The 23,034-nt window shown below is 37.1% G+C and overlaps 1 protein-coding gene across 2 annotated transcripts in view; it reads right to left on the minus strand.

Annotated features, from left to right (window-relative positions):
• Positions 1–12,552: 12,552 nt before the first annotated feature.
• DIPK2A (divergent protein kinase domain 2A) overlaps positions 12,553–23,034 on the minus strand; it is a 31,322-nt gene continuing 20,840 nt past the window's right edge. For both annotated transcript variants that reach the window (XM_032264204.1, XM_032264210.1), the window contains exons 2-3: positions 19,045–19,348; positions 12,553–15,425 (exon numbers count right to left, since the gene is read on the minus strand). In XM_032264204.1, coding sequence (XP_032120095.1) covers positions 15,094–15,425; positions 19,045–19,348 — 636 coding nt within the window. In that variant the 3' untranslated portion in view covers positions 12,553–15,093. The remainder of the gene's footprint in view (positions 15,426–19,044; positions 19,349–23,034) is intronic.

A 23,034-nucleotide genomic window follows, 5' to 3' on the forward strand; every position in this document is an offset into this window, starting at 1 on the left:
GATATGAATTACTTTTTCTTCAGGGACTAAATTACCTAAATATGCTTTTGACAGCCTGGATAGCTTTTTGGAACTAAAGCATTGCTAAAGATCTACAGAACTTAACAATTTTTCTCCATGATTGCCAAGATTCATCTAAATTTTCAAAATGTAACAGCATACTTATAGTTCAAAGCTTAGCTTTATGAATCCAGTAAAGAATGGACAAATCATTTCTCACTAAAATATCTGTACTTTAGAAAAGTATGCATCCTAAGAATGAGAATCAAGTGAAAAATTTAAGGATGTTTCTATATCTTCCAACTTAGATTTTTTATTGTGGCTACCATTAAAAATCAAATTAATCCAGCTGGGTGTGGTGGCTCACACCTGTAATTCCAGCACTTTGAGAGGCTGAGCAGGTGGATCACTTGAGGCCAGGGGTCCAAGGCCAGCCTGGGAAACATGGCAAAACCCCATTTCTACTAAAAATACAAAAATCAGCCAGGAGTCGTGGTGGGCACCTGCAGTCCCAGGTACTTAAGAGGCTGGGGCAGGAAAATTGCTTGAACCTGGGAGGCGGAGGTTTCAGTGAGCTGAGATCCTGCCACTGCACTCCAGCCTGGACAACAGAAGGAGACTCTATCTAAAAAAAAGGAGAGAGAGAGAGAGAGAAATTCAATATTTACAGTTTTAAGTATTTCTTCACCCACTTCTTTTATTAACTATATCTTTTTAATATCCATCATCCCACTATGATAGATATAAAAAGCATATCCATTTTAAATAAATCTTAAAATGAGTAAGAGTTCCTCAAATATTGATGACTGGAATTATGAAATATTATTTAGTGAGAGGAGATTGAATAAGAAATAGGATGTACGTGAAAGAAGCCCTGAACTGAAGCAGGATACCAAGGTTCAAGGCCAGGTATTACCATCAGCTGCCCCAATTGCCTGAGCAGTCTGACCTTCACCATTCCTGATCTGCTTTCTTAGGTACCAAATGAAGAACTAGACTCAGTGAATATTTTTAAAACTTTTTTTCAGAGTAACAGAGTTCTGAGAAAGTGCCTATTTGGGGGCCTGCCCTAGAGGTGCACAAGGTGATGGCTACCACATCAGTCAGAGTAGGTTTGTATTTATCTGGCGTATCTATTGGGAATTCATCGGAGTTTTTGTTTGCATACAAATTTTCCTCTGTCCACAATAATTTCAAAAGCTATTGGACTAAACTTCTCACATCCTTTCCCAGTCCTAACTTTGAAAAGAGCAGAATTAGTTATGTAGTTTTAAAGTTTCTGCAGTAATCCCTCAATGTGATTGAATTATCTCCACTAAACAGTGTCCTATGGCTGCCTTGCCATGGGTTTAAATATGGTTCTTAACCCAGGTGTTGCCCAGATTTTGGTGGTTCTTCACAGAGATGGACAGTCCATGTGTCAGAGAATGTAATTTTAGTACCAAAAAATAATCCCCAAGACTGGAGAGAAGGGGATGCCTTTCTTGTAAGTTCTGTGTCAGCACTGACATAGCAGGTCCCAGCTGACCAGGCTCACACCTGTGATCCCAGCACTTTGGAAGGCTGAGACAGATGGATCACTTGAGGCCAGAAGTTTGAGGCCAGCCTGGGCAACATGATGAAACCCATCTCTACTAAAAGTACAAAAATTAGCCGGGCTTGATGGTGGGCACTGGAGAAAAAGAGCAAAAGCATCAAGTGAAAAGGTGCAGAAAAAAATACACAATAATCCAGACACAAATTGAGACAAGAAAAGAAAAGATGACAGTAATCAAAAAGTATGGAAAATATCCTGGTTTTTTAATTAATTAATTATTTTTTTAGAGACAGTGTCATGCTCGGTCACCCAGGCTGGAGTGCAGTTGAACCATCAGGGCTCACTGCAGCCTGGCTCTCCTGGGCTCAGGTGATCCTCCCACCTCAGACTCCTGAGGAAGTGCTGGGACTAGAGGTGTTGCCACCATACCCAGCTAACTTTTGTATTTCCTGTAGAGATGGGGTTTCACCATGTTTCCCAGGCTGGTCTTGAACTTTGGGCGCAAGTGATATGTTCACTTCAGCCTCCCAAAGAGCTGCAATTACAGCACTTTAGGGTGAGCCATCACACACAGCCAAAAAGTTTCCGATTTTAAAGCTAAATCCAAAAATTAAAATTAAATTCACAAAGAAGCCAAATGGGGGTCATGATGGTTGAGAAAACGCCATGAGGTGGAAGTTCTATCTAGCCACTTATTTACAAATGGAACCTCTGACTACCATCTGATATTCTAAAGATCCAGCATCCGGAATCTTTATGAAAACCACATAAGATTTAAATGTCTTAACATAATAAAATGGGTAAAATTAAACAAGATATTTTCAAATATAAATCTGCTTGAAATTCATATTTGAAATACATTCAACATGAAATTTTCAAAATTGCCTGACTTCGTATTTGTATAAAGAAATAGTAGCACTGTTTATCATGTGACCTGCAACAGTTTTAAGTTGGCTAATCTATAGCCTTATTGGGAATATTCTAAAAAATCGTGTGGGGTAAGTTATAAGAACCTCCTTGAAAGTAAAAAAATTCCTAGGCTGGGTCAGTGCCAAGATCATTTACATACTGCTACACCAAACCTTAAAGATAGAGATAGAAGCATAAATCAACCACTATTTTATATGCTCACAGTTCAGTGGGTTAGCAATTTAGGCTGCCTCAGCTGCACAGGTCTGTGGGTTTTGCCTGGGGTCAGTCATGTGGCTGCAGGTATTAGGTGGTTCAGCTAACACAGGTTGGTCTACGATGGCCTCGTGGCCATCGGGCCAGTATCTGGCAGTAGATAGATTCCCTGTTGGCTGAGCCACATGTCTCCAGGTAGTGTGCTCAAGCTCCTTCTCAGGAGCAGCAGTGTGCCAAGCAGACAAGAGCAAAAATTCCCAGGCCTCTGGAGGCTTAGGTCCACAAGTCACAGCATTCTGGCACATTCCATCTGCCCAAGCAAGCAAGCAACAAATCCAGTTTTAGATTCAAGGGCTGGGAAAACTCAATCTACCTCTTTATGCAAGAACAGTCACACTGCAAAGGAACCTGTGTATACATAAGATGGGCCTTCTATCTTTACAAACAATCAACTACTAAGTCTTTAGTGTGTATTTCCCCAGTCATATCTGGAGTGCCAGCTCCCAATAATATCAACTGGCATTTAAAGAAAAGGTGCTGATGTACGTCACCATGGAAAGTACTATTTTGACTGGAAACCCTAAGACTAAAGACTAAATGTACATAAACACTGTAGTTAGGTTGGTAAGCACATTCAAATGCATACAGATGTATTTTGTGTATATACATAATACACATGTATAATCACTACATTGCACAAAATGAAAATAAATACACCAAAAGTAAACCTACAACAGATAACCTTAGTTAATAGTCCTCTACATCTCCAATCAGGCTCTTCTGATATAAACATATACATATATTTTATTGTATGTAGGCATTTAAAACTAAGAACAGGGGTTGGGTACGGTGACTTCTGCCTAGCACTTTGGGAGACTGAGGCGAGTGGATCATCTGAGGTCACGAGTTCGAGACCAGCCTGGGCAACATGGTGAAACTCCATCTCTACTAAAAATACACAAATTAGCCAGGTGTGGTGGCACGTGCCTGTAATCCCAGCTACTTGGGAGGCCGAGGTGGGGGAACGTTGAACCCATGGGCCGGAGGTTGCAGTGAGCTGAGATTGTGCCACTGCACTCCAGCCTGGGTGAAAGAGCAATACTCCATTTAAAAAACAAAACAAAACAAAAAAAAAAACTAAGAACAAAATTTTACAACCTGTTCAGAAACCTACTTTCTTCATGAAGCGTGTTTATTTATCAAGCTTAATCTTCAAAGCCCCAAATATCTGAACCTATTTTTTTTCTTAGTTTCTAAATTATGTAAACTTCAGGTCCTACAAAACCTGCATACACTCCTGTTTCTAAATGAATAAATATGTATCTGCATTATCATTTTAAGTGGCAGACAGTAACATACCATTTTACTGCATAAAGGGACCATCCTTTTTTTAATCAATCCCTTAGACAGATATTTAAGTTTTCTAATTCTGTGAACTATTACCCAGCACTTCAGCCTGGCTGTTGAGTTAGCATCCTCTGAGACGCTTTCTCCGTGTCCTGAAGCCCTACACTCAGTCCAGGCTCCTTGCTACTGCTCCTTACCCTGGTGCTCCCAACCTGTAACAGTCTTGAGGGGAGAAAAGAGAGTAAATTTGGGACAGTAGAAAATCAATACAGGTTCTTGAGGAGAAATTAGTGTGAGGGAGCAGTGTATTGTAGAACGTTATGACAATCAATTTATCAATAAATAAGTAATAGGGTGTTTGCACTGTGAAAATGTAACTCTCAGAGTAGCAGGAAAAAGAGAAACAGTAAATCTGTAGACCCCTGTGGTGACAGTTGCAACCCAGAGGCAAAAGTCCCCTTGATATGGTTACTAGGAGACAAAATTTCTTTAAAATGAAAAATAAAGTAAAAAGAGAAATGGGGAATCTGCTGAGAGAATAGAGGTGGGGTATGTTGGCACTTTAGGCAGGCAGCCCTGCATGCCACCATATTTTTTCTTCCAGTGAAAACACAGGGCCTCCTTATGAAGCAAAGAGTCACAGCTTTTTTGATGAGGGAGAACTTCCAAGCTCAGCAGACATATCTCACACATTGAAGCATACCAAAAGTAAACAGAGAAGGTAAGAAGAAAGCAAAAAATCAGCAGCACAAGGGCCCAGTTTAAACTTGAGAATGAAGCTTTGTACCTCACTAATCAGACACTGGACACACAAAAGCACACTCTGGGTAGTCTCACAGCAGAAGAATGGCCCGCCCCCATGCAAACCTGAAAGGGAAGAGAGGGGACTCACTCTTCCCAAAACAACTGCACGCAGGAGAGTGGTGGGCAAAAACAAACTGCATTACTGGAGCTTGCAGGGTTTGTGTGGCACTGTAAAAAGGCTTGGGAGCATGAAGAATCAGATTCTAATACCATCTTCATAGCTTACTGGCTCTGTACCCTTGGACACGTCCCTTAACCTCTACGAATATAGTTTCTTTATGTGTAAAGTGAAAATAGCATACCTATCTTGCTTTAAAGATCAAAGTATGTAGCACAATGTCTGTCACTTAGAGTATGCTTATAAGGAGTGGTATTCTTTATTTTTTATAATTTCAACTTTTGTTTTAGATTTGAGAGTAAATGTGGAGGTTTGTTATATGGGTATATTGATGCTAATACATCTAAAGTTATTGTTCCTTCTCTCTCCATCTCCTCATACCAGCCTCTTCACTTTACAAGCCCCTAATGATGCCTACGGTTTCTCAATCTCTCTCCTCTTCTCAAGCAGTCATTTAACACTTACCCACCTACCATTTCAAACCTTTAAAAAATGAATTGTTCAGTATCTCTGGGCCTAGGCCTACTCCTTAGACTTACTTACAACAGTATCTTTGTTTCTAAAGTGTAAATGAAGAACCTCTGGCAGCTTTTACAACTGTTAAGACATAAACCTGCATGGATACTGTTGACAGATAGGTCACTCCCAGTTCGCTCAGTCAGTACTGCTTCCTAACTAGCACTGTAACAAGGATGGACAACTTTCTGCTAATCCCCACCGTGTCAATCAAATGTTAAAGATAAAAGATGTGTGAAAGGTTAGTGGTTTCTCAAAAAGTTAAATGTATAATTGTCATACAACCTAGCAATTCCACTCCTAGGGAATTGAAAACAGGGACTCAGATGCCTATACACCAGGATTCATTGTGGCATTGTTCACAATAGCTTAAAGGTAGAAACAAACCAAGTATTGATTAACAGGTAAGTCAGCAAACAAAATATGGTACATTATGCTAAGCGAGAGAAGCCAGGTAGAAAAGAAAAATGCTGTATGAGTTCACTCATATGAAATATCTAGAATAGGCAAATTCAAAGAGGAAGAAAGTAGATTATAAATTACCAGGGGCTGTATAAAAAAAGGAAAAATGGGGAATTATTGCTTACTGGGCACAGTGTTTCTGACTGGAATAATAAAATATATTGGAAATAGACAGTGGTAATGGTTACACAACATGTGAATGTAATTAATTCCCCTTCATTGTATTAGGCTGGTGCAAAAGTAATAGCCGATTTTGCCATAATGGCATAAATTACATGCACAATGTCGTACTTTTAATGTCAAAACCACAATGACTTTTGCAACAACATAATACATTAAAATTGCTAAGATGGCAAATTTTGTTTTATGTATTTTACCACAAAATAAGGAAAAAAGACATACTGGAAAAAAAGTACTATAAGTCATCAATTATAATTTTTTTTTCAAATTTTAACATATACGAAACCAACATTTGTTTTACAATAAGTGGTGTCTGCTTGTTGTTACCCAGGCAGTAGTTGAGAGGCACCAATGCCTGCACATGTCCAAATCTGGCTGTTATTCCAGTTGTTACTGGAAAAGTACAACCCCTAACATTTCAGTCAACAAACTACTCAAAAACCATTTAAGAAGGAAAATATTGGACCTAGTTCTTTTTTTTTTTTTTTTTTTTGTCTGAAACATTCCTACATCTACTGGGGAGTTCAAGAATGTGCCCACATCAAAGCTTACACAGTTGGTGGCTATGGCATGAAGAAAAGTTTAAGACAGTACTGGAGCAATCTTCTGAAAAACGTGGTTTCACTGGTGTTCTTGATAGCATAGGGATGATACATAGTGTGGAAAAACATGTACATGAGGGCTCTGGACAGAAAAGTGAGTCAAGAGCGTAGGTGAATTCAACATAGAATGTTTTGCAAATACCTTAGCCATTTTGCTTTTGCTTTTGCTTTTCCCTTTTCAATAAACACAAAGAAGCTTAAATTAGCTTTTTAAATAAGTATAAAATAAAAATTCTAAGTGATAAGAACTTACTACATCTGCTTTTAGGATGGGCAAACGATAAACCAAGCAGTTCACAAAAAAATTAAATGGCCATCAAACTCATGGGAGACATGGTGAGCCTCATGAAGGTTGGTGCTAATATTAGGGGAAGATACTGACTTTCTGCTTCTCAAGTTTTAGTGGAAGGACTTCCTATGAGTAGGACTCCCAGTCTGTATTTTCCCCTTCACCAGTGACTCATCTAAAGGGTGAAATTGAGACAAAGAATTGGGCATGTGCAGTCAGTCACTCTCTCTTTCTCTTCCCTTTTAGTATGACTGTCTCATGAATCACAAATTCTCTGCTTCTTCATGTATGTTTCCCAAGGAGAGACTGCCAATGGCAGAAGGTCTCTGGTTTTCCCACTGTGACAAAAGCAGAGAGGATTATTTCTGGGACACAGCATTAAGAAAACTACTGTTACCTTGGACACAAACTACACTGTTTAACATTTTTTTTTTTGTTTTTGAGACAGTCTCTCTCTGTGTCGCCAGGCGCCAGGCTGGAGTGCAGTGGCGCCATCTCGGCTCACTGCAACCTCCTCCTCCTGGGTTCAAGTGATTCTCCTGCCTCAGCCTCCCAAGCAGCTGGGACTACAGGCAGTGCCACCACGCCCAGCTAATTTTTGTATTTTTTAGTAGAGACAAGGTTTCAACACGGTCTTGATCTCTTGACCTCATGATCCACCCGCCTTGGCCTCCCAAAGTGCTGAGATTACAGGTGTGAGCCACTGCGCCCGGCCTACATTGTCTAACAGTTTTAACATAGCATAGATGACATTCCCTAGCTTCTTTATTCCTACATCTGTTTCTTATTCTAAATCAAGGAGGAAAGTAAGGGGATGTTATTAGATTTTTCAAGCCTCGTGAACAAATAGAGCAGCTTCAAACTAAGCAGTTGCAAACAGTTGCCTGTTTTACAGGTAATATTGATAATACTTATAAAAATCAATAAATAAATAATAGACAGTGCTGGCTTGGCCTAGAAGTAGCCCATTCTTATACACTGTTTTGGGAGTCTAAGTTGGCAAAGATCTTTGGGAGAGAATTTGGAAGTAATTTACATGATTAAATATGCACACCTAATTGCAACTAAAGCAAAAATTGACAAATGGGATCTAATTAAACTAAATGGCTTCTGCACGGCAAAAGAAACTATCAACAGAGTAAAAAGACAACCTACAGAATGGGAGAACACTTTTGCAAACTATGTGTCTGAAGGAGTCTAATATCCAGCCTCTATAAGGAACTTAAACAAATTTACAAGAAAAAAAAAACATTAAAGAGTGGGCATGAACAGACACTTTTCAAAAGAAGAAATACATGCAACCAACAAGCATATTAAAAAAGCTCAATATCACTGATCATTAGAGAAACACAAATCAAAGCCACAAGGAGATAACCATTTCACACCAGTCAGAATACCTATTACTAAAAAATCAAAAAATAACAGATGCTGGAGAGGTTGCGAAGCAAAGGGAATGCTTATACACTGTTGGTGAGGGTATAAACTGGTTCAACCATTGTGAAAAGCAGTGTGGTAATTCCTCAAAGAGCTGAAAATAGAACTACTGTTCAACTCAGCAATCCCAAATACACATGCAGGAATATAAACCATTTTATCACAAAGACACATGAATTTGTACGTTCGTTGCAGCACTATTCAAAAATAGGCAAGACATGAAATCAACCTAAATGTCCATCGATGATAGAGTGGATAAAGAAAATGTGGTACACACCATGCAATGCTATGCAGCCGTAAAAAAGAATGAAATCATGTCCTCTGCAGGAACATGGATGGAGCCGGAGGCCATTATCCTTAGCAAACTAAGAAACAGAAAATCAAATACTGCATGTTCTCACTTATAAGTGGGAGCTAAATTATGAGGACACATGGACACAAAGCGGGGAACAACAGACACTAGGGCCTACCTGAGAGAGGAGGGTGAAAGAGGAGCTGAAAAAATAACTATTGGGTACTATGCTTAGTACCTAGGTCACAAAATAATCTGCGCAACAAACTCCTGTAACGCAAGTTTACCTATGTAACAAACCTTCACGTGTACTCCTGAACCTTAAATAAAAGTTTGAAAAAAATATGCACATTTTGACCTGTAAATTTTCTTGCAGAAGTACTCATACATGTGCAAGGTTATTTGCATAATGATATTCTTAACAGCATGCTTAATAGTGAAAAGTTGGACATTAACCAGATAAATGATTAAATGAAGTATAGCATATTTTTATGCACAAATACTAGGCAATAATTTAGAATGCAGGTTGGCACACTGTGACCCACAGGCAAACTCCAGCCTGTTTTTCTTTTGGAGTTTTGTTTAGCATAGGCATCCAAAAGAGCAAGGTGGTATCTGGATCCACCCAAGGATTTCTCTCTTTGCCTTATAGCACCCTTGATCCCTCCACCACCTCCTTGCCTAAGACACATGTTCTGCCAAGCCAAGGAGAAAAACTCAACCTGATTCTCTGCCATTTTTACTGCTACTGTTTCCTTCCAATGATGAGGGTAGAGATGGAGTGACCCATTATTTGATTTTTAATGAGCTTGCACAATTTACCATGTTAGCTTCTGTTGTATTTTCTCTTTGGAGAACATTAAGATTTAAGTTAGACTTGCTGGTTTCATATACCGTAACATATTTAATATAACATATATACACTTTAATATAAATTTATATATACCTAATTAAAATGTATATAAATTAATTTATAACATATTGTTACTTATAGTAAAATGTTTCCTTTTGATATTTCAACTAAAGATAGAAACCTTAGCTTCAAGAATAATTTGACAATAGTAATAGTCTTGGAACAGTCCTCCTCCCCTCCAAATTTATTCTTTTTCCCCCAGCTGATTATAAAATGCTTATCCTATGAAATGCTAGGAAACAGAAACTTAAAATCTTCATGCCAAATCCTATCTTTGGCAAATTCATCTAAACCACAGAAAGTTTTCTGAAAGTATCTGCTGAATGCCTCTCTCCTGCTAAAACTAGTTTAGTCTTGAGTTACAAAGAGGTAAACATCATTGGTCGCTGTGCCCTGCCAACTAGCAAGAAACCAATTATTTATTTCTTGAATAAAGTCCCTTCTTTCTCTCTGAGTAAACCATCAATGTTTATTTATTATTATTCTTGTATAACACTTCACAGCTTACAAAGTGCTTTCCTATACGTTACTCGATCTGTCCAACGACCCTGTAGTACAGTCAAAGAAGAAATTCTATGTGTGGACAACTGTCTCACAGATGTTAAATGATTTGTCTAGAGCCACAAGTGGCAAGTGTCAAAGAAGAGATTCACTTTCTCTCTCAGAAACATCTAAGTACTCATTTAAAGTAATTCAAAGATGTCTGTTTCCTCTTTTTACTTGCCTTTTATTAAATGGCATCAGAGAAATATTCTCTCTCCGTTGAAAACAAATGAGTATCAACTGTTTGAGATTTCTATTTATGGTTTTAATGACAGCAATGACTTTAACTAATAAGGAAGATACAGAAATATCCTCAAAACTGCATTATATCTCACAAAAAGTACACCAATCTATTTAGGTTTATATGACAAAAACCAGCCTGTAATCTTATTCTCCTTCCCCAAGTATTTGAAACTAATTTGTCTGAAGGACCTATTAAAGGACCACAGAATACAGTGTCCCAATGAGACCAAAAAAAAGTCAAATAAACTCTGCCCACGGTATTACCATAAATATATAAGCAATGTTTTATAAAGCAACTCTAAAAAAATTGACTTTCAGCATTGCTGATGACACTATTGAAAACACACCTTTTAAGGTAAGTCTCAGAAAATATATGAGTGGGTGTGTTTTCCTTATTACTCCTCCCCACTCAAAAATATTACTAAGTGATTCTTCAAAAAAAGGAAAGAAAATTTACATGGAGTCTTGGGAGTGGTTTTTTACATGTCAAGATGCAAAATTAAAATGGATGAGCTTACCCAAGATATTCACCTTATCGTTCAGTTGTTCAAATTTCAACTTTTTCAAAAAGTTGATTTATTTGAATCAGGATACAAAGGTAACACTTGCATTTTTGTGTGTTTCTTATATATTTTAATATAATGGTCCCTCCTCTTTTTCCCTACAACTTGCTAAAGAAAACCAAGTCATTTATCCTGTAGAATCACCTGTTCAGAATTTTGTTGACTGCACCCCCATGGTGGCCTTTAACATGTTCCTCTGTGCCGTTCACTCTCCATTTACCGATAGGTGTAGGGGCTTGATTTGATTCAGGGTTTTTGTATTTTGGCCAGGCACTTCATAGGCGATGCTGGGTACCTGTTGAGTCTTGCCAGAAGACACATTACTGTAAGATTGACCAGTGGGGTCCGGTGTTGCCATTCTCATTTATCCTTACAAGGTTTCTCATCAGCTTTTCAGCTAATAGTCTCTGAAGCCATTGATGATCGTTGCTTAGATTTGTCAATTTAACAGGAATTGAAGAACAGCAATATTCTAACACTCCTTCTGCACTTGTTAATTGAAATATTTCTAAGTATTCTACCAATGTTTCCCCTCATAATTTGGTGATCCGGAGGTATGGCAGGATAAATGTTTTTCTCCAATGTAGCAGTTTTCGGAATCCTTTCAAAGGTGACTGAGGTAGTTTGTTATTTTTGGTTGCTGGTTTTAGTAGCATTTTGAATGCATAAATTTACATATTTATAATAGCATGTTGCAATAATTGCAGTTATGTCTTACTGATCATGAAATTGCTCCATCTGTACAGTCAGTGGTACTGAATCCCTGAAGTTGGATCCAGAGTTTTCGAGAAAAACAATGGTGTTTGAGAGTTTTCCTGCTTTGGTAATACTGAGTTTTTATTTTTAATTTTTTAGATGTAAAATAGTATTGTGAGGCTGGGCATGGTGGCTCACACCTGTAATCCCAGCACTTTAGAGGGCAGAAGAAGGCAGATCACTTGAGGTGAACAGTTCAAGACTAGCCTTGCCAACGTGGCTAGAAACCCCGTCTCTACAAAAAATATAAAAATTAGCCGGGTGTGGTGGTGGGCGCCTATAATTCTAGCTACTTGGGAGGTCTGAAACACAAGAATCACTTGAACCCAGGAGGCAGAGGTTACAGTGAGCCAAGATCATGCCACTGTAGGCCAGCCTAGGCAACAGAGTGGGACTCAGTCTCAAAAAAAAAAAAAAAAAAAAAAATTAGTATTGTGTTTTGCTAGGGGAAAATGCCTAATATAAACCCAATGATACATCTCAGATTTGCTTCAAAATAAGCTGGAGGCAAGTTTGGCCACATGTTAACTTTTGAAGTTAGTATAATGATAGCTATACTATTTTCATTATGTTATTCTCTTGCATACATTTGAACATTTCCATAAAGAAGTTTTTTTTAAATTCCATTTAAGTGGTAAAAGTTTTTTAAAATTCAGTACTACAGAAAAAGAAAACACACATAACCTTAAGCCATACACATCCAATCAGATAGTTCCCTCAAAATTCTAATAAAGTGCATGCAAGAGGAAAAAAGTAACTTATCTACACAAACTCATTTTCCACTCAAGAAAAATGTGGATATCTGAAGTTAAGAAATAGTCTGAAAAGTGTGATTCTTAAAGTATTCTTTATTAAGATCATTAAAAGTTGTTGAAACAACTTTATATTATAAAGGCACAGGGAGACAGTTCGATAAAATATTCAAATTAACAGTAACTTACAGTACAAAAGACAATTTTAATGCACATACAAACCCCAAATGTCTGATTCAAAAATATTTTACTGCGTCTATTAATGGGCAATGATTAAAAATATAAATTGCTGCCATATAATAAATATCTGATAGTGAACATCTTGATAGCAAAGTGAACAAAATACTTATTGCTTTTTCACTTACACATTTTTTCCCTGTAATTTTAAATCCCTAATTCTTTTACTATCTTCTCAACTTTTCCCAAAGATAAAATAAATTTCACATAATTTCATGGAGGGGAAATGGTAGTTATAAAAAACTACCTCAAGTAGCAATCACTGCTGGCAGTGTTTTCTCACTTTCTGTTCTGCAATCGCAATCACACTTCCAAAAAGAAAAGCAAATGTTCACTAAACCATAGACAGACGACCTCTTTGTGACTGGTATTGTAAGGTTTATAATGAAAACTTATCAAATATAAAAGGTGCTCCCTTTTGAAAAAGTGTATTTTATTTGAAGTTTTGAGTAAGAGGTGAGTGTCTGACAATTTTAACTACTCCCCTCAAAAATTTCCCAAAGTTGCAAAAAGGGTCAGTTTAGTAAATTTCCCAGCACTTATATGCTTCATTGAGGGCCAGTTGATATATGCAATGCACTAATGTGTAAAAATTAACATAATGCAACTATTTTATGATGGAAAGCTCTTACCTTTTCCTTTCAGTTTTTAAACTGGCATTAACTTTATTGACTTCATCCCATCCTATTTTTATAGCAACTTAATTTTAGATGGTACAAGTTGAATTTCCATCACAAGACAAAATAACATGAAAGCATTATCCTTGTTAATGCTATTTCAACTTAAGAAATATCTACATTGAAGTATTTGCTAATAATTGTAAAGTTACTTAACCGTATGTCATGTTCAGACAGTATGTAGCAGCTAGTAACGTGCCTGGCACAGAGTTGATGCTTAATAAATAGTTACTGAATAAACGAAAAAGAAAAACCTGGCTTTGGTTGTGCATACTTTAATCACTTTCTGATTTAGAATAAGATCAGTCTAGAACTCACTACCGCACACTACATCAAAACTTTGCTGTAAACAAAAGTAACAACTTCAAACAGAAAAATATTACCTGTTAGTGATAGTCAACTTATATACTATAACATTTTTTAACAAGCCCACACATTTCCATCCAAATACTTAAATTTGATGTTTGGATGTATAACCATTAGGTAAAGAAGACCAAAGTGGGCTGACTGGCTAACTTGTCTTCTTTACAGTAATAATGATTAGTTCATCAATAAATAAAAGGTTATGATGCCTGATTAAATTCAAACAATGTCTACCATGTAAATTTTGCAAAACTACCCATGAATAAAAGGTAGGATAACTTTAAATTACTTGAAAGCGGTAGTTTAACTTTCAACAGAAAGAATAACCAGGAAGATCTGAATTTAATAATGACAGAGCTAAAATACTGGAAGTAGAGTGGTAAAAATAAGTATGTGATCAACTCTATTTTAAATTCTAAACATGAGACTAGGTGTAATATTTCTTTGGCATATGCATTACTATCTTGGACTAGTTAACACTTTTTAGATACTGGATTGTATTTTTTTCTGAATCGAAATGAACATCAAGGTATAGATTGCTAGTATATTCTTAAAGCCTTTAGTAAAGGATAAAATGACATTTTACAACATATGCCATACTTCATGTTTAGTGTACACTTGCAATTGTTGGCATTGAGGGATATAACTTTTAAATAACCTGAAATGATATCATGCAATGGTGAAACTACAGAAGGTGGTGAAAAGAAGTATTTACATAATATTTAGGTTTCTTTAAAAAAAAAAAAAAACAAAGTAAACCTGGGAATCCTGCCCTAACTGTAAGTAACGTACCAAATAGCACTGAATGAGAACTAGTCAAAATTTAAATGAACACCTACAGTCACCTGAATGTTCAAAATTTAACTTAAACAAATAACAAAAATGGGGAAAAAACCCTACACATCAGAAGGAAAATGTGGCCTATAAAACAGGCCAATCTAACTTGACATTCAAAGTAAATGCAAGAGATTCACAAAATCATGATAGTAAATGCAAACTAAGTACCAAGTATCCTTTGATACACAAGCCAATGTACTATCAGACTCATTTCCAATAGCTTAACAATATTCATTAATCCACTCAAGCATTCCGGGGTAGGGGAGAGCAGCTGCTGACAGCTCAAGCCTCCAAAGTATAAGAACATACTTTTTTGCAGAAGCATCATGTGATTTTTGAAGTAATGTCTTATTTTGATGGATGTTAACATTAAGATCTATCAGTGCAAGTTTATCATCCTCTGAATGTAATACTTCCAAATTTCATTTTTTCAGATAGTTTTTGGTGGTTTAGTTTTACCTAGTGCTGTTTAAATGGAGAAAAAAAGAAATGTTCACCATAGACTACCTCACATTGTTACTTAATTGTGCCAGATATTCACGCAGTTCTTTTGCAGCCTGGAATCTGCCATAGCGCTTCTTTGGGTTGGCACACTCATCCAGCAAGGCCTCGAGGCGGCCATCTTTGGCAATTTCACTTGGTGGATCATGAAGGAGTCCTCCAGAAGTGCCACGCCAGGTGGCATGTCTGGATAAGAGGTTCTGACAAACAGCATAGTAATTGTGGTCCACAGTGGCACGAGCACAAAGAATTTCTTTTGAAAATGATAAGCAAGCCTCCTTATCACAGTCATCAAATTTGCTTTCATACCACACATCCCAATTTTCAGGTTTATCTGTGAAAGGAGGAAAAGCAGAGGTAGAAAAAAAAATTAAAATATAGTTTTCATTGCTTCCAAAAATGGAATATTTCACTAATTAATAATATTCGTTCTATACTTTTAGGCAAAAGTATATTATAACTTTAAACATTGAAATATATAAATTCATACAAACATTCACTGGGAACTCATCAATGCCAGGCAGAAGGATTCAAAAAGGCCCCTACCACTTACAGGTTTAGCCTAGTGACTTTCCATCATACACAGAAAGTGCCATAAAGAAATAGGACACAATGTTACAGGAATAGTGGGGAATTAGCACTTTTCCCTGGGGCTGTAGAAAGCTGCAAAAAGGAGAACATCTTATTTAGGTCCTAAAAGATAACAAATCTGAAAAGAAACTAGGAAAAACAGCATTTTAGGTTCACACCACAGTGTTATACAAAGGCATGGACTTGAGAGATTAGTCCAGTTGGTTCACGAAGCAGTAAGTTCACTGTGCAGACTGTGAGAAAGGTACTTGGGAAGGAGATACAGAAAATAAGTTGAAACTGTGTAATCATAACCATAATTTATTTTATAGAAAGATAATTCTGGGTTGAAGATTAAAAGGATTAAGATCATGACAGCAACTATAGAAAGCCCAGAATGAAAAGCTAGATTGGAGAAACATTTCAGGCAAAAATTAGTAAGTATATGACATATGGTATATGACATAAGTGTATGACATTAAGTATTTGACATCATAGTGTCAATATTTTGTATATAAACAAAATAAACATAAAGGAGCTATAAGGTGTCAGAGGGGCATGTCATACGTGCAACTAGAGCTAGACTTGAAACTTAAGAGGGATAACAGGCTTATAGAGAACACATAAGCACACATGTACTTGAAGGCGCCAAGGCTTGAAAAACAAATTAGCTAGCTGTATACAGAAGAAGGAAGAGGCATTTTTGGAAGAGGAAACTGCATATGGGAATGCCCAGAAGTGGGCCGATTCATTCAGGAAAACAAAAGGCCGTTGTAGCAGAAGCAGCAAGGGCAATAGACAGAGGGGTATTACAAACGAAGCACTCGAAAAGGCTGGGCAGGGTGGCTCACATCTGTAATCCTGGTACTTTAAGAGGCCAAGGTGAGAGGACTGCTTGAACACGGGAGTTTGAGACAAGTCGGGGTACACAGTGAGACCCCATCACTACAAAAAATTTAAAAATTAGCCAGGCATGGTGGTGTGTGCCGGCAGTCCCAGCTACTTGGGAGGCTGAGGCAGGAGGATCACTTGAGCCAAGGAGGTCGAGGCTGCAGTGAGCTGTGATTCCACCACTGCACTCCAGCCTGGGTGACAGAGACTCGGTTTCAAAAAAAAAAAAAAAAAAAGATAAGAAAAGAAAAAGAATGAGAAGAAGGCCAAGTCACACAGATTATGACCTGGTTAAGGGGTTTGGATTTTAATTGAAGAACAATGGGAAGTCATTAAAGCTATTTAAGCAAAGGAGTAGTAAGATCAGATTTATGTTTTCTGAAGGTTATTATTTCAACAGAAGGAAGGTTACTGTTCCAAAGGAGGAAAGAACTTCAAAAAGTTGATAATAATCACAATTACTTCACAAGTTTGCCAGTTAGGTGGTTGCTAATGGCAAGGCAGATGTCTAAGTCAGGTTTTAATAGACTAAGGAATGAACAGAGGCCGAGGAAGCAGAGAGGCAATAAATACTTTTAAAAAAGTGGACAAACAAGGAGAAGCAGAAAAGTCTTACATATTCTTTTTATAGGAAGGCAAGAGAAGTTGGATATTAAAGGAAGGAGGTGGGGCATTGAAGAAGATAACGATGCAACAAGTTCTGAAGAAGAATCTACCTGAAAAAGAAAGATGAATGTGTGTTGTTTTAATGAGGATTAGACAACAAAGAAGGATACCGAGGGAGTTGCCACAGCAAAACCTCAATTTCCCTGTGAAGAAATAAAATAAAGGTCATTTACTAGAAAGTGGAAAGAAAAGAGAGTGAATGAATAGACAGAGGCTTTTGCAAAGTGGCTATTTAGAGGACCCATGAGACATTTGCAAAGAACTGACCAGAGTTAAAGTAGCACTAGAGCAATGCTCACTGTATGAAATGCAAGAATACAGAAGCTATATGGTTGGATTCATCTAAGGTCAGGAATTAATAACAATTATTCCAGGAATGTCTGCATAAAATGAATTATAAAATTATTTTACAAACACTGGAATAATTTTAAGTTTAGGACAACTGCACAAGTCTATGAATATATTAAAATCCACCTGCTTGTGTATGCTTTAAAAAAGAAACCACAGTATATGCTGCTACGACATTCACAGATGTAGGAAGAGGTAAATAGGGAGTAGAATACTCCATCAAGGTGTTCACTTCCTATAGGAGGATCTACATGGCAAGACAAGAAATAATCAGAAAGTAGTCTGGTAAGTATAAAATCTGAACAAAGGAGTGGGAAAAATCAAGTATTTAACAGGGTCATGCTAAGATCATGCAAAAAGTAAATGTTAACTTAATATATGGCTCTCACATAAACTTTTCCCCAGGTGCCACAGATTTTCAGCCTTTGTTTATCAAAAGATACTCATATCACTTTTATCGGAAGGAAAAGAGGGGATTAAAAAATGTTAAGACCCTCACCATGGAGCAACAACCCTTTGGTTTCTTTTTCTAACTGACGTGGTTATAGACCTACAGGCTTTGACCTTGATGCTTTAAAATTCTATGGCATTTAATTTTCAGACCACTTCAGACACTACCCATCTACAGGACTCAAAATTAAATGGAAAAGCAAAGTTTTCGGTGAGATGTAATAATCAGAATGTCAAACAAAACCCAGAGCTGCAGTGCCAGGAATCATCAAAATGGTCAAAAATAAAACAAAACCATTATTGTAGTGACCCCGCCACAGAACAACAGAACATCCCTATAAGAGGTCCCATAGAAAAACGAGGCCTCCGTGAGAGCAATACAGTTACTGTGGTAGCCTGTAACAATATATTAAATTTATTTCTGCATTAGATTCTTAAACCACAGAATATAGCACACAGTATGCAAAAGACATATACATACACATAGAATATATCTGTGTCCAACTGAATACAAAGAATATTTTGCTAAACATGGAGAAACCGTGACTAAAAGTATAGAAATACAATGATTTAGTATAATTGGTTCCCAACTGCTAATAGTTCAATTTACGATTTTTCATTGTTGCAATGGTGCAAGTGATACTCATTCAATACAAACCATATTTCAAGAACGCATACAACCATTCTGTTTTTCATTTTCAGTACAGAATTCAGTATATTACATGAATATAATTATATTCAATAGTTTATTATAAAATAGACTTTGTCTTAGACTATTTCCATCCTAAGCTATGATGTCCCATAGGTTAGATGTATTTCAAATTACAGTATTTCCAACTTACAATGATGTTATCAAGATGTAACCCCCTACTAAGTCAAAGAGTATCTGTGTTTGTTTATTGACAGTGGTTATATAAAGCAAAGAAAGACGCTTAAAGTTGCCATCTAAGGAGGAAATTCAAAACTCATTTCATACGAGTATAAACATTATTTTGACATAGGAAAAAATCTAAAAATTATATACTTACTTTGTCTAATTAATCTTTTGTCAGCAACCAAAACATTTTCAGCATCCACAATGATTACCTTCCCATCTCTAGGACCAACTGCAAAATTGTCAAAGCTGACGTCCAGGAGGTAGAGTGCAAATTCAAAGTCATTGTTTGTAAGCTGTTCTGCTATTTCCATTAATTGCCAAGCGAGGTCAACTCGTTTCTCCCATGGTGCATTAAAGTAACTCCAAAGTTCTTCTCCAACATAATTTACAGCCACCATTCTTCCACAAGCTCCAAGATACTTTGCAAATGGCCAACCTTCATCAGACGGAAAACTCTACGAAAGAATTGTCTTAATATTACAAGAGATTCTGAAGATATCCTAGGTCTATCCTCAGATTCTTTAGTAGAGATTGCTACTAGTATGAATTTGGATTTTCTTATTCCATTCAACAATTTATTAGAGATTAACTTCATTTTTTCCTAACTCATACCAGTACTATGGACCTGAAAAAAATTTTAAATAGATAACTTTACATTATAAAGCTAAAACAGGATGACAAGTCTTTTTCTCAAAATCTAAGAACCAAACTGATCAATAAAAGGGAAGATACTGTCTTTATTACCAAATCTAAATGTATTTATGCTTTCCTTTATCTTCTTCAGTTTTGTAAATGTAACCAACCAATCTATTTATTTAGAAAGACAGCACTGCAGCCTATTAACCAGCAGTTATTTACCAGTTATCAGGGCACTGTGTTATGGTGGCAATTAAGGATGAACCAGTCTCCATTTAGCCATGGGGTTTTATGCATGCAGACACCAAACAAATAATTATGAATATGAAAAGTGTTAGTTACTAAGCAGTGGTACAGGTCTGAGAGAAGCATTTAGTAGGGGCTTACCTAGGCAGGAAAGCAGGTGGTGGACTTCAGGGAAGGATTCTTTTTTTTTTTTTTTTGTGAGAGACAGAGTCTCTTTTGTCTCCAGGCTGGAGTGCAGTGGTGCCATCTCAGCTCACTGCAACCTCCACTTCCCAGGTTCAAGCCATTCTCCTGCCTCAGTCTCCCAAGTAGCTGGGACTACAGGAGCCTGCCACCATGACAGGTTAATTTTTGTATTTTTTACTAGAGGCGGGGTTTCACCACGTTGGCCACGATGGTCTCGTCTCGATCTCCTGACCTTGTGATCCATCCGCATCGGCTTCCCAAAATGCTGGGATTACAGACATGGTGAGCTACGACACCCAGCCCAGGGAAGGATTCTTGAGAGGTGTCTTTTACCCTACATCCAAAGGCTGGGAAGGGACAAACTGATATCCTATTAATGTAACCTCTACTCTGAGCACATTAGGTCCAAGTTCATCTTTTTCCCCTTTCCCAGCCATATTTTCTGTTCTCCTTGGCCCAGCCTCAAAATTATTCTCATCTTAGCAAGGTTTTCTAATGGATTTTAAAACTACTAAGAGGATTATCATCCTAAATAATAAAAAAAAAAAAGTCTTCCATGACCATGAACAGTCATTTTCACCTTAGGTAAAATAATAGGCTTTACCTAAGATACTTTCCACTGCTAAAATACATAACTAGAAAATGAACATTGGAGAAAAAAAGGAATCAATAAATGTGTGTGTTCTGACTGCTCTATCAACCAGCCGTTCCCCCATCTCTCCCCTCTTCCTGGGCCTCCCTGTTCCCTGAAACACAACAATATTGAAACTAGGCCTATCAATGCTACTATGGCCTCTAAGTGTGCAAATGAAAAGAGTTGCAGGTCTCTCACTTGAAACCAAAAGCTAGGAACAATTAGGCATAGTGAGGAAGGCACATCTAAAACTGAGATAGGCAGAAAGCTAGGCTTCTTAAACCAAACAGCCAAGCTGTGAATGCAAAGGAAATGTTATAGAAAGAAATTAGAAGTGCTACACCAGTGAACACACAAATATTAAGAAAGTGAAACAGACTTATTGCTAATAGGGAGAACGTGTTAGTGATCTGGATAAAAGCTCAAATCGGTCACAACATTCCCTTAAGCCAATACCTAATACAGAACAAGAACCCAAGTCACTTCAAATCTATGAAGGCTCAGAGTTCCAAAGAAAAGTTTGAACCTAGCAGAGGTTAGTTAACACAGTTTAAAGAAAGATTCATCACCATAATATAAAAGTGCAAGGAGAAGCAGCAAGTGCTGATGTAGAAACCACAGCAAGTCATCCACAAGATCTAGGTAAGATAATTAATGAAAGTGACTAATCAATAGATTTTCAATGTAGATAAGATAGCCTTCTATTGGAAGAAGATGCTCCCCAGGACTTTTACAACTAGAGCAGAGAAGTCAATGACTGGCTTCAAAGCTTCAAAAGGGCAGGCTCTGATTAGGGGTTAATGCAGCTGGTGACTTTAAGTTGAAGCCAATGCTCGTTTACCATTCCAAAAATCTCAGAACCCTTAAGAATGATGCTAAATTGACTTGCCTACGCTCTATACATGGAACAAGAAAGCCTGCAAGAGAGCACATTAATTTACAGCATACTTTACGAAATACTTTAAGCCCACCATTGAGATCTACTGCTCAGAAAAGAAGGTTCCTGTTGAAACATTATTGCTCATTGACAATGCACCTAGCTACTCAAATGCTCTGATGGGGATGTGCAAGGAGATTCATGTTGTTTTCACACCTGCTAACACAACATCCATTCTGCAGCCCACAGATCAAGGAGCAATTTCAACTTTCATGTCTTATTATTTAAGAAATACATTTTATAAGGCTATCACTGCCATACACAGTAATTTCTCAAATGGATCTGGGAAAAGTAAACTGAAAATCTTCTGGAAATAAATTGCCATTCTAGATGCTATTAAGTGTGTCTGTGATTCCTGGGAGAAGGTCAACATATCAATATTAACAGTGAGAGTTTGGAAGTAGTTGATTCCAAATCCCATGGATAACTTTGAGGGGTTCAAGACTACAGTGGAGGAAGTAACTACAGACAGAGTGAAAATAGCCAGAGAACCAGAATTAGAAGTAGAGTTTGAAGATGTGGACACTAAACTACTGAAATCTCATGATCAAACTTGAACAGATGAGGAGTTGCTTCTTATGGATGAGCAAAGAAAGTGGTTTCTTGAGATGGAATCTAATGGTAAAGATGCTGTGAATATTGGTGAAATGACAACAAAGGCCTTGGAATATGACCTAAACTTAGTTGACAAACAGCAATAGAGTTTGAGAATACTGACTCCAATTTTTGAAAGAAATTCTACAGTGGGTAAAATGCTATCAAAAATATGGCAAGCTACAGAAGAATCCTTCACGAAAGGAAGAATCAATTGATGCAGTAAACTATACTGTCATCTTATTTTAACAAATAACCGTCCACCCACTCTGATCAGTCAGCAGCCATCAACATTGAGGCAAGACCCTCAACCAGCAAAAAGATTACAACTCACTGAAGATCTGGCTCAGATGATCGTTAACATTCTTTAGCAAAAAAAAAGTATTTTTAACTAAGATATGTATATATTTTTTAGACATGATGCTTACATACTTAGTAGACTATAGTATAATGTAAACAGAACTTTTATATGCACTGGGAAACTAAGACATTCACGTGACTCACATTATCATGATGTTTGCTTTATTGAGGTGGTCTGGAACTGAACTCTTAATATCTCCAAGGCATGCCTGTATCAACATGGCCTACTCTATTGCTAGAAATTGAATAATCCACAATTTAGTGACTACAAAATGAGGCTCTTCTTGTAGCTATTAGAAAAATGGGCAATATTAATTTTGCCCTGAGTTTTATAAAATTGTCCAAACACAATAATATCCCTGCATTAGTTTTTACCAACTTTAAAACAAAAAACAAATTGAGAATTATACTTCACCCAGAATTACCCAATTTCAATTACTCCCTTTCAACTACATCAATGCGCAATAACTGTACTTGTTCCTTGTGTGTATAACCTGTTTCTCTTAAATTTTAATATTGTAGCTTTGTGATGAAACCCTAATAATATA

This window comes from Sapajus apella, unplaced genomic scaffold (assembly GCF_009761245.1).
Source record: "Sapajus apella isolate SASKATOON/1434 unplaced genomic scaffold, GSC_monkey_1.0 scaffold4, whole genome shotgun sequence".
Lineage (NCBI taxonomy): Eukaryota > Metazoa > Chordata > Mammalia > Primates > Cebidae > Sapajus > Sapajus apella.